The sequence below is a fragment of the Ceratotherium simum genome, chromosome 12 (assembly GCF_057802395.1).
Source record: "Ceratotherium simum simum isolate JZ-2026a chromosome 12, ASM5780239v1, whole genome shotgun sequence".
Taxonomy (NCBI): Eukaryota; Metazoa; Chordata; class Mammalia; order Perissodactyla; family Rhinocerotidae; genus Ceratotherium; species Ceratotherium simum.
In genome coordinates, this window is record NC_141911.1 from 18790955 (window position 1) to 18804204 (window position 13250).

The following is a 13250-nucleotide window of genomic DNA, read 5'->3' on the forward strand; positions in this document are numbered from 1 at the left end:
TATCATCATATTGGGGGTTCGGGCTTCAACATAGGAATTTTGGGGGGGACATAAACATTCAGTCTATAACATCATCTTTGGATGCTGCCTCATTGTATAAAAAATGATAGAAATAGCATGTTTACTCCTTTTTCCACCATTCTTCTCTCTTTATATTTCCCAAATTGGTTAGTTATGTTTTTGTACTGTCAATGTTTAACATATTTACATTGTGTTCTCTGAATAAATTAATTTCATTGTTATTTGTCTATATATTGAGACTAAAGATTAAAAAAAAACAACAAACAACATTTAGAACATTATAACTATAGACATACTCTTCATTATGGAGTCAAATTTTGTAATTAGACCCAAACAGTAGGAAATATATCCTATATCATTAGAACTTGCTTATTTAGACTTTTCGAAGTATTAAAGAACATTAAAGACATTGGTCACGTGTCAGAGCATTCAGTGTTGATCATGATGATGAAAGAGCTTACTTTAATCCATTCTAACTCTGTCCAGGTACTCTTTAAGCAATTTACATATTGACACATTTTATCTTGACAATAACTCTGGGATACTAGTATTATTCCAAATTTGCAGATGAGGGAACTGAAGCAGAGAGAGTGTAAGCAACTTGGCTCAGGTCACACAATTTATTAGTTGGAGAATTAGGAATTCAATCCAGGCATCCTGGCTTGAGTTCAGAGCTCAAGCTTTCATTTGCCTTACTGTACTGCTGCTTTCATTTCCATTCTTTTATAGCTGAAATGTCTCTTTGGCAGATTTTAGATTTTCTCTTTATCTTTGGTCACTGAAATTTTACCAGAACGTGTCTAGCTGTAGGTTTCTCCTTTTTCATCAAACTCACCTTGTTTTTGAAGAACCTTTTTAATCTAGGGACTCATATATTTCTTTAGCCCTGGGTCAGTCTTCTTAAATTACATTTTCTCATATTATGTTTTTGATTACTTTTACCACTCATTCTGGTATCCCAGTTATTTCCTCCTGAATTTCCTGTTAAGTGGATTATAGACTTTGATCTATTCTTCATGTATTTTAATGCATCTCTTGTTTCTACCTCATTGTCTTTTCCTCTGTATTCTGGGAGATTTCTGGACTCTTAGCTTACTAACTTGGGATTCTATTTTATTGTTCAGCAAACTAATTTATATTTTATCTGCAATCAAACTTTTAATTTTCAAGAGCACTTTGTTGTTCCTGTATTTTTTCTTTTAATAGCAGCATACTCCTGTTTCTTAGAGTCAAAATCTTTTTGATTCCCTATGAGAATACTAGTTGGAATATTTTAAGTTCTCTTTTGGCCTCTAAATCATCTCTGTTTTCTTAGGAGGTAGGTGTTTTGTAGTCTGTTTATTTATTTTGCTTTTCTTCATTTTTGATGTTTGTTTTCTGTCTGATGAGCCTTACTTTTACATTCATATTATAAATAAAAAATGCAGTGGTTAGTGAAAAGGCTGATTTGGGTTTCCCTCACCCGTCTCTCCCTTAAATAAGAGTAAAGGCTAATTATGGCTTCTTAAGTGTGTGTTTGGGGTGGAATATTTTAGGGAAACTCTCCCATAGATTACGTGTTTAGGACCCTCACACATAATTGAAAAATCAGCAGAAATGAATTATCTGAAAAATAATTTATATAAATTTCTATAATGGATATCTTTGACCATGACTAATCAAGAAGAAATAATGATGTATTCATACACTTCACTTATATTAGAATCATAGTGAATTTAACAGCTACAAATGAACTATATTGGTGTTTTAGATACCATGAGTAACTTTATAGTAGATGTCATAATATTTTGAAATGGTGAACAACTCTTGGGTTAAATTCCAAATAAAACAAAGAATAATCTTCTTTGATGTACACAAGATTGTATAAACTCCATTATACCAAAATTGTTTAAACAGACTTTGTGTCTATAAGTAAAATAGGGTTTAATTCTAGGCTTAGAAAATTGCCAATTTATTTGTCACCTACATGAATGTCCAGTAAGACCTTCAAAATTTGTGCAAAATGCAGGGAAATTGTTCACAGTTGGAACTATCTGTGACTTGCAAGACATGTACTATTTCTGTATCCCACCATAAATTCCAGCATCACCTGCAAAAATTTCTAAAACGTCCCTTTGGGAGTGGGCATGGCCACTTGTGGGAACTATAGGGCTATAATTTTCTCTTCTCCCATTTCTCCACCAATTTTATCCAATTTTATTTCTATAGTCCAGGAATTCCTTTTTATTTTCCTATACGGTTATGAGCAGATGATATTAAACATATGAGTACATTTGCTGAAATTTCAATAAAATCTTGGGAGGAAAGGGAGGCAGAGGTGTCCTTCATCCCACCATCTTGAACTAAAAATCCTCGTCTGTTATCCTTTCTCCCCTGGGTCTTCAGTCTCTCCACAGATTCCCAAGCCTAAAACATGCTCAAGTCTTTTCCATCTTAAAAAGACCTGCATGGATTTTATACTCTTCTCTAGCTACGTTTGTATTTATATACTTTCCTAAAGGAACAAACTTCATGAAAAAGTAGATTATGTTTACCATCTCTGCGTTCTCTCTTTTACTTTCTCCTCAAAATGTCTCTCTTTTACTATCAGTTTTGTCCTCCATACTGCCATCCTGCAAAGCACAGCCAATGTCCTCTTTTGAAAATGTAAATCAGATGATGTCACTCCCCTGTTCACCATGCATTGAACTCTGACTGAAATTCCTGCTCCCTATCCTGTCCTGATGAGTCATCCCTGGCCTAACTCTCCAACCTCACCTCCTGTCACCTGCTGGTTCTCCCGCTCCTGTTACAGCAGACTTCTGTCATTTCCTAGAGGATGGCAAAACTTTTGCCTACTTAGGTGCTCTGCACTCTGAGTTTCTTCCTGAAATGCTCTTTCCATGGCTCTTTTCGTGGCTGCTCTGTGTTCTCCTTCAGGTCTCGTTAAATGTCACTTCCATGCAAGTATCTTTTCTAACAATCCGTCTAATTCTTTATAGCTGTCTTATTTTTTTCCTGGCACTTATTACAGTTTTTAAATATATAAATTTTTGTTTATTTTTTTCCACTCCCTGAGTACAGAGACTACTTTGTTTCCTGTGGCACTGTATCCCTATCACCAATCACAGTGCCTGGCACATAGCACATGCTCAATAAATAGTTATTGAATAAATACGTTCTGCTTTCTGTTCCCTCCATTTCACAGAGAGTATACTTGCTTTGGCTATAAATTCCTTCCTACTTACCAATCCTGAGGCAGTTTTGAGTCCTAATCCTATTTTATTTCTTAGCGATGTTTGCCACTATCCTTTTTGGAAACTCTTTCCATTCTGTGATACACTTGGGCTTGGTTTTCTGTTTCCTGTTCTGTTTTCAATGATGCATCCACCACCACTTGTCCCTTAAACATTAGTGTCCTGAGGTGGGGAAGAGCTTGGTGCAGTTTGAAGAACTCGAGGGAGAACAGTGTGGCTAGTGCGAAGTGAGAAGTGAGGAAACGAGTTCTCCCAGGAGCAGATCCCAAGGTGAGAGTTTGGATGCAAATGGTTTCTTTTAGGAATGATCAGGAGTGGTCAAGCGCTTATTTTGGGAGTCAAGAACTTACCAGAAGTCGCTGGTAAACAGATGGAGAAATAGGAAAGAGAAGGCAGCCAATAACAGTTTGGTCATGCAGCAAGTTTCACAGTGGGTCACTAATGCTTAAACCTGCTGGGAAACTTTAGAAGCCAATGTAGAATATGCATCTCACAATGTGATTCCACATTGTATACGTGGAATCCCATCAGTGATGCTTTGAGTGTGAAACTATGGGTAATTAGTTCCCCATGCTTTTTGTCTGGGAAGGCAAGCCCATATCCAGAGTATGTATCAATCCCAATAAGGATCAATTGCTGCCTTCTTCAGCATGGAAGGGGTTTGATGGAATCAACTTGTCACCAAATGGCTGATTGGTCTCCCTGAAGGGTAGTACCATATCAATGGCTCTGCGTAGGTCTCTGCTGCTGATATTCAGGTCATGGATCTGATATTTGGCAATGGGAGTAGCTAAATCAGCTTTGTGGAAGGGTGCCCAGGCTGTCGGGCACCTGCATAGCCTCCATCATTGCCACCATGACTCCTCTGTTTCATGGCCCATTGTACAAGCTCTAGGAGGCAGAAGACAGAGATTGGCTGGTATCTACTGGATGTATCATTCTGTCCACCTGGTTCTTTAGGCTCCCAAGTAATGGATGATCTCCTGTGGATGTGGACTTGAGGTACGAGATCTGCATAGTTTGTGCCCACTCTCATAGGTTGAGCCACAAACGTCTCCCCCAGACACTTTTGTCTCCAATTTTTCAACCTTGCTTCCTCCAGGCCCCTAACCAACCAGCCAAGTTATTTGCTGCTGCTCAAGTGTCTGTGTATATATTTACATCCAACCACTTCTTTCCACACATCCAGTTGATGACCAGAAGTACTGCCAGAGCCCTCTCCTTGGAGCGTTTCCCCTCACCATTGTCTGTCAGGGTTACCCCTATTTGGGCTGGTCATGCAACAGTTTATTTTGGTCTACCATAACATATTGAGCTGACAAACCAAGAAGCAGGCCCAGACTTTTCCGCTTCTCTTATCAGCTAGATGTAGGGAACTCCATATGAGGCCAGAGGTGTGAGCTGAGAGAGAGGCATCAGAACAACAGAGGTACGTGACAAGTGGTTCCTGTTGTGTAACCCACTTATGCCCACCAGGTCTGTTTGGCCATGATCTTTAATGTATCATTTCCATCATTCAATCGATATTGTTGTGCCTGCATGACTTTGTGATTTGAAAGGTCTGAGGACATTCAGCTCCTGAAAGGCATCTCTGATTGTATAGTCACTTGATATACCATGGTAAAAAAAACTCAGTTGGTTTTGGGGCTAGCAAAGTACCAAGAGTTGCTGTGGAGTAAGAGGCAAAAACTTCCTGCTTTATGCTATTCTCTAATTCCCCCTACCTTCCCGAAAACTTCCCTGCAGCTCTTCATCATCATTCCAACTTTTCCTTTAAAAATCAAAGTCTGGAACCTGCTCACTGATGCTTCTAGTCTGATGATGGCACTCCTGCTCAATGCTCCCATAGCTTTTTGTGCTAATCCTGTCAGTGTTCAGTGTATTAGACTGTAGTGGTTGATATGCTTCTCTGTAAAGCCTGTGCATTTTTGCTTAGTTTGCAACAAGTATGATACTTGGTAAAAAGTAGATATATCATCATATTAACTCAAACCACCATTATCTTTCCCCAGGACTATTTCGGCAGCTTCCTCTACACTCATCCCCATCTGATCTATTCTCCAAATGGAAGCCAGAGTAATGTTTTCCAAATGCAAGCATAATCAAGTTACAACCAGCTTAAAACCCATCAATGGCTTATCTTTGCTCTTAGGAGGAAGACAAAACACCATAACAATCCTTAAAAGAAGCTGCATAGTCTCTTATTTCTCTAACCTTATCTGACACAACCTTACTCCTCACTCTCTCTGCTTCAGCCACACTACTTTTCTGAATCTAGTACTTTCCACACTGTCCCCTGTCGCAGGGCCTTTGCCCATGCTGTTGTCTTTGCCAGGAATACTTTTTACTGCCTTTTTTGGACAAATGAACTATAAGGGAGTACTGATTCTTCAGACCTCAGCTCAAGCATTAATTCTTTAGGGAACTAAAGAATTGATCTCTGTGTCTCATGTCACATTTTTGATTTAAAATTTTTTGTATAATTATTTGATTAACATCTGCCTTGTCCACTAGATTGTTTGCTCTGTGAAGGTTGTTACCATACCTGTTTTTGTTCATTCTCTTTGTTGTAGGAATAAATGCATTTATTATTTTTCTTCTTTTATTCCAGGGGTGCCATTTGCATCAAATATAGCCATCTTAGAGGTGTCAAAATAAAAGGCATTAGCCCTATTTAATAATTGTGGTTCTGTTCTACGACTCAAGTAGCAGCAACAATGGGTAATTGTCAATCTTTGATGTTTATACTTTATAAAATCTTTTATCAGTAGTATTAAAAGTTAATTGGCTTGTCATCTCTCCTTTGCCTAATAATAACTAAATTATATATCTATTAAAAAAGTACCCATGGTTCAAAACAATCCATTTTTTTTTTTTAGGATTAGAAGATCATGTAGTATTTTTCAGGAAAATGACAAAGTTAATTTTGAGTGAAATGCCAAAAGCCACATAAGTACCATTGAAATAAAACATAAAGAGCTGTGAAATTTTATGCTCTGTGTACCCACAAATCTATAAACTGATATACATACAAGTGATCATTCAATATAGTTATTTGGAGCAGCTTAGTGATGGTGGGAAAGCATTCTTTTCCCTATAGTTGTCAATAGCTGTCACTGACCAGACTATTTCTTAAATCAATCAGGTTTATGGAGCAGGGAGATGTATCTCATGGAATAACAGCCTTTAGAATCAGATGTTCTCCTGTTCAAATCCTGCCTCTGTCATTTAGCACTGAATAAATGGCTTTGCCTCTCTGAGCCTAATTTTCCTTATTATAAAATAGTAATTGTCTTATCTCCTTATGAAGGACAGCAGTAATGGCAAAATGAGATTATATTTAAAAGGCATAGCAAATTGCCTGGCATGAAATAAGTACTCGGTAAATAGTAGCTGTTGATGATAACAACGACCATCACAACAGCAATAGCAACAATGTCTCATGGAAACTGTGTAATCTGTAATCTTTATTTTAACTGTTTTTAATTTTAGGTATTCCAGTTTATTAAATGATTTTGTTGAATCTAATTTTTTTGTGATTGATGGTGATTCCTTGCTTGTCACATGCCTATGTGAGAAATCATTCAAGCAGGGACAGAATCTCCACTTCTTCTACCTGGTTGAATGCTATCTTGTGGATCTTATGAGTAATGGAGGACAATTTGCCGTAGTTTTCTTCAAGGTAATACATGATGGTAGATGTCATTTTTTATTAGTTAAGACTTTGCTTTTTTTTAGAGCAGTTTTAGGTTCACATCAAACTTAAGAGGAAGGTACAGAGATTTCCCATATATCCCCTGCCCATACACATGCACAGCCTCACCCATTATCAACATCCCCCACCAGAGTGGTACATTTGTTACAATTGATGAACCTATGTTGGCATATCATAATCACCGAAAGTCCATAGTTTATATTTGGGTTCACTCCGGTGTTGTACATTCTATGGGTTTGGACAAATGTGTAATGACATGTATCCACCATTATACATACAGAGTAGTTTCACTGCCCTAAAAATCCTCTGTTCTTTTCCCATTCATCTCTCCCCACCCCCTGCACTTTTGGCAATTATTGATCTTTTTACTTTCTCTGTAGTGTTGCCTTTTCCAGAATGTCATATAGTTGGAGTCATACAGGATATACCTTTTTCAGATTGGTCTCTTTCACTCAGTAATAAGCATTTAAGATTCCTCCATGTCTTTTCATGGCTTGATAGCACATTTCTTTTTAGTGTTGAATAATATTCCATTGTCTGAATGTACCACAGTTTCTATATCTTTTCACCTACTGAAGGACATCTTGGTTGCTTCCATGTTTTGACAATGATGAATAAAGCTGCTATAAACATCTGTGTGCAGGTTTTTGTGTGGACATAAGTTTTCAGCTCCTTTGGGTAAATACCAAGAAGCATGATTGCTGAATCGTATGGCAACAGTATATTTGTTTTGTGAGAAACCACCAAACTGTCTTCTGAAGTGGCTGTACCATTTTGCATTCCCGCCAGGAAAGAGAGTTCCTGTTGCTCCATGTCTTCACCAGCTTTTGGTGTTGTCAGTGTTTTTTGTTTTGACCATTCTAATAGGTGTGTAGCAGTATCTTGTTGTTTTATTTTGCAGTTCCCTGATGACATAAGATGTGAAGCATCTTTTCATATACTTATTTTCTATCTGTATATCATCTTTGGTGAGGTATCTGTTAAGGTCTTTGGCTCATTTTCTTTTATTGAGTTGTTTGTTTCTTATTATTGAGTTTTAAGAGTTCACTGTATATTTTGGATAACAGTCCTTTATCAGATGTGTCTTTTGCAGATATTTTCTCCCATTCTGTGGCTTGTCTCTCATTCCCTTGACATTGTCTTTCCCAGAGCAGAAGTTTTTAATTTTCATGAAGTCCAGCTGATCAATTATGATTTCATGGATTGTGCCTTTGGTGTTGTATCTCAAAAGTCATTGCCAGGGCCGGCTCCCTGGCTTAGCGGTTAAGTGCGCGCGCTCCGCTGCTGGCGGCCCGGGTTTGGATCCCGGGCGCGCACCTACGCGCTGCTTCCCCGACCATGCTGGGGCCGTGTCCCACGTGCAGCGGCTGGAGGGATGTGCAGCTATGACATACAACTATCTACTGGGGCTTTGGGGAGAAAAAGGGGGGAAAACAAAAAGGAGGAGGATTGGCAATAGATGTTAGCTCAGAGCCGGTCTTCCTCAGCAAAAAAAAAAAAGAGGAGGATTAGTACGGATGTTAGCTCAGGGCTGATCTTCCTCACACAAAAAAAAAAAGTCATTGCCATACCCAAGTTCATCTAGGTGTTCTCTCATGTTCTCTTCTAAGAGTTTTATAGTTTTGCATTCTACATTTAGGTCTGTGATCCATTTTGAGTTAGTTTTTGTGAAGGGTGTAAGGTCTGCGTCTAGAGATTTTTTTTTTGGCATGTGGATGTCCAGTTGTTCCAGCGCCATTTGTTGAAAAGACTATCTTTGCTTCATTGTAATGCCTTTGCTCTTTTGTCAAAAATCAGCTGACTGTATTTATGGAGGTCTATTTCTGGGCTTTCTGTTCTGTTCCATTAATCTATTTGTCTATTCTTTTCCAGCAACACACTGTTGTGATTACTGTAGTTTTATAGTATTTCTTGAAGTCAGCTAGTGTCAGTTCTCCAGTTTGGTTCTTCTCCATCAATATTGTGTTGGCTCTCTGGGTCTTTTGCCTCTCCATATAAACTTTAGAATCAATTGATATCTACAAAATAATTTGCTGGGGTTTTGATTGGGATAATTTTGAATCTAAATATCAAATTGAGAAGAACTGATGTCTTGACAATATTGAGTCTTCTTATTTTGTAAGTTGTATGTATAAAGGAATTTGTTCATCTTATCTAAATTGTCTAATATTTTGGCATAAAATTGTTTACAATATTCTCATATTTTCCTTTAAATGTCTGAAGACTTTTAGTAATATTCCATTTTTCAGTCTTTGTATTGCTGATTTGTGTCTTCTCTCTTATCTTCTTGATTAATCTTCTTAGAAGTTTATCAATTCTGTTGATGTTTGCAAAGACCCAGCTTTGGCTTTGTTGTTTTCTCCATTGTTTGTCTGTTTTTTTATTTTATTTTATTGATTTCTACTCTTATCTTTATTATTTCTTTCTCTTGGAGTTTTTTTTCTTTTTACTCTTTTTTCCCCCTCGCTTCTTAAATTGGAAGCTTTAGTCAAAAGCTTTCTTTTTTTCTATTATGAACATTTAAAATTTCCTGCTAAGCATTACTTTAGCTGCACACCACAAATTTGCATCTATTGGTTTTTTCTTTACCATTTAATTAGAAATATTTTGTAATATCTCATGTGATTCTTCCTTGACAGTGGATTTGTTAGAAGTGTTATTTTAATGTATAAGTACTTGTTTTCTTCTAGATATGTTATCATTCTGACATCTAATGTAATTCTGTTGTGGTCAGAGAAAATATTTCTGTCTAATTTCAGTTATTTAAAAATATTGGGATTGTTTTATGGCCCAATATATGGCCTATTTTGATGAATGTACCATGTGTTCTTGAAAAGAATATATATTCTGCTGTTCTTAGATATATTGTTCTGGAAATGTCATTAAGTAAAAGTGGTTGATAGCTAAAATTAATTTTTATTTGTGATGATGAATGTTTATTTTAAGGACATCGAGGAACATGAGGAAGGAGGGGAAATTTTATCAACAGCCTTTTTACTCTCTAGATTCCTATCCTTAAATTCAAGGAAGCACTTCAGACTTCAAAACTAATCAGGGATTTTATTTACAGCCCAGTAGAATGGCAAATCCAATGGAGGCACTATGCTTCTTGTTATTTGCTTTATGTTGAATATTCCCAACAAGGTAATATATTTGGCTTTTAAAAATTACAATTTGAATGGATTCCAATTGTAACAAATCTCAATCCGAATACAGAATTTCCCCATCCTACCCCCCAGAAGCAATTGTTTTACTGTTAAATCTGGTGTATACCTGTTCAATCTTTATTTATAGGGTCTTTTTTTTGATTGTTTTTTAATAACGTTATTAAGGGTATAAGCAGTGTTCTAATTGACGTATACAAAAAAGTCAGGGTTCTTTTGTAATTGACAATCTAGACTAATTCACTTAAAAATAGAAATTTTGATGCTGATTAAAGACTTGCATTGTTTAAGGAGGAGACACATTACTTGAAACAGAGGAGGAGACACATTACTTGAAACATTACATTTTATCTATCAGTAGTGATCCACATCAGCTTCCCACTTTGGATAAAATATATCCATCTGCTTGCAACTTTGATCCCCTTTTGAACTTGGAGAGTAAAAGAATTGGAAGGTGAGAAATGAAATTGATAGGTACTCTAAGTAGTGTTTGCCTGCTTAAATATAGAAGACAAATTTATTTAAATCCAAATTTTGACCTATGGCATACACTTGTGAAATGATAGTCAAGGATTAAGGGCCTAGTCCTTGACTATGATTCAGAACAAAACAATTGGGCTACACTGGGCTGCACTATATCCCTACACTTTATCCCTATATCCCCTACACTATATGCACTATATCGCTGGGCTACACTATATCCCTTTGTTCTCTAACAAAATTAACAACCACTAAATGAAGATTTCAAAATAACGTATTTTTTTTTCTCACCACAGGAGGCTGAATGTGCATATTTTGATTTTCCTGAACTTCTTTCGTTGAGAACTGCTTTAATTCTCCATCTTCAACACAATACTAGCATTGATGTTCAAACAGAGTTTTCCAGATGCTTATCACTAGACTGGAAATTATTCTTGGAAGAGCGTTATCCATATTTTCTGATAGTTTCAGAGGAAGGCCTGAATGATCAACAAACGTCCCTTTTTAACTTCTTAATCATACACTCCTGGGAAATGGGAGTCAATGTTGTGCTTTCCTCAGGGCAAGAATCTGATATTCTCAGACTTCATGCATATGTTATGCAAAGCACAGGCAGAAACAAACAGTTTTCTAAGGAGGTAATTTACATTAATAATTCTCATTGTTGTCCTGATTTTTTATTTTAATTCTCAAAATGACTTACCTCAATATTCTTTCCATCTTTTCTATGGAACTTACTATAGTTAGGCTCAGAAGAGGTAATACACTTAGTAGTGGTAAAAATAATAATGACAGGTGTTTATTAATCACTGATGCTAGTTCCTTTCCATGAATTATCTCTTTTAATTCTCAGAATCATCCTATGAGATATGTGATATTATTATATCTATTCATCTATTCATATCTATTTATGGCATTATCACCTCATCTGTAAAAGAATACTTGGAGTATTGAAATAATTTGCTCAAGTTAAGTACCTAATGAAAGATTGACAATGGATTTCGACAGAGAAATATGACTCCAGCCTCTGTGTATTTAACCCGTGAGATATCCTGTGTCCCATATAACAGAAAACTAGCAATGTGTTTACCTGGAGGTCCATCTGTTTAGAGGTTCATGTGTTTAAGATAGGCACTGAAATGGTGGCTAACATTTCAGGTGGCTAACATTAAAGGTGGAGGGCCTTTAATGAGAAATGAGAAAGGTTGATGAAGAAGGAAGTAATGAGGTTATTTCATTTCTTAACATTGTCATCAAGTCTGTAGAATTTTCAAAGCATTTTAGAATTTCAGTTCCATGATATGCTTATTATTTTGGTATATCTGACACAGGTTTATACGGCAATTGCTGTATAAAACTTGGGAGTTAAAAATGCATTGATGATATTATGAGTGAATCTAGTTTTCTTTTAATTTTAACATTTTAAAATGAATTCTTATATGGAAGTCATTCAATATTTCATCAAAAATTGTCTTTCAATCTAATTCTTGTTTTTACTTAATTGCAGCAAATTGTGGGAATTGTCACCTCACATTGTTTTCTGTTTGAGCTTGAAAATCTCCTTGTAAATGTGCAGTATGGTAGTGAAAATCAATTAAAATTCATCGTGTTTTGAAAAACACCCTTCATGATAATTGGAGACATGCGGATGGTTGTCATGCTTTTAGATTAGTTATTTGCTTTAGTTTTATTTCTGTCATTAAAATATTTCCAAGATTTTTTTTTAAAACTTAGAATTCATTTTCATGTTGGGAGAAGGTACTGCTATCAGTAAATCTCTATTTTGTCTGAGAAATACCAGAGTATGACTCTTAAAAATGTGGTAATAGTACCCTGTTTGGTCTCTTCTTAAGAATAACCTTTTTTATTTTTTAAATTGAGGGTTTTATTTTCTGTAAAATTTTTTCCTAATTCATTGACTATAGCCACTTCCTTAAAACAAGTTATCTTATTAGTCACCCTTTGGACTGTTTAAATCAGTCTCTGAATGAACATTACAATTGGCTTTTTGTTGCTAATTGTTGAGGCTGGGTGATGGGTACGTGGACGGAGGTCATACTATTTTCTATACTTTTGAAAACGTCATAATACCAAAACTACCCATTATATTCTTAAATAAAAATTAATTTGACAAAGAGGACATATGCATGTTTGTCAGAGGTTAACCAAAATTGTCCTAAAGACTCATGAGGGTGATTTTAGTTAGTGTACATTGTAACATGTAAAGAATTCAAATATCTCATTTTTTTTGTAGCTGGGAATGACAGATATTTCATTTACGATCTTTTATATGATTTTGTCTGTTTTGCAGAATGAAACAGTGATTCAGAGTGCATATGAAAGCCTCGTGCAACACTTGGAAGAAAGGAGGATTTTAGCATTAGCATCTCACTTTGGGGGTTTAAGATGGAAAGATATGATGGATGAGGTACTGAAGTGTTTATTTTTTTAAGTAAAAGTTTCCTGGAATTTGGTATATGAGAAACTATTTTGAGTCGTCAAGATGAAAGGTTGCCTTATACTTTCTTAGTACATGCATACTATCTGAATCTAAGAATTCATGCTCTTAGTGTACCTTGAATTGATCAGATGGCATATGCAATTTAATGTTCATTTTTGGGAACCATATTTTAA

General features: G+C 36.1%; 1 protein-coding gene across 1 annotated transcript in view; it reads left to right on the forward strand.

The window, feature by feature from the left end:
- Positions 1-6168: 6168 nt before the first annotated feature.
- The window catches only part of LOC101391083 (putative ATP-dependent RNA helicase DDX60-like), an 87813-nt gene continuing 80731 nt past the window's right edge, over positions 6169-13250 (forward strand). Inside the window, exons 1-4 of the mRNA XM_087437257.1 lie at positions 6169-6176; positions 6750-6939; positions 10913-11254; positions 12928-13044. Coding sequence (XP_087293383.1) covers positions 6169-6176; positions 6750-6939; positions 10913-11254; positions 12928-13044 — 657 coding nt within the window. The remainder of the gene's footprint in view (positions 6177-6749; positions 6940-10912; positions 11255-12927; positions 13045-13250) is intronic.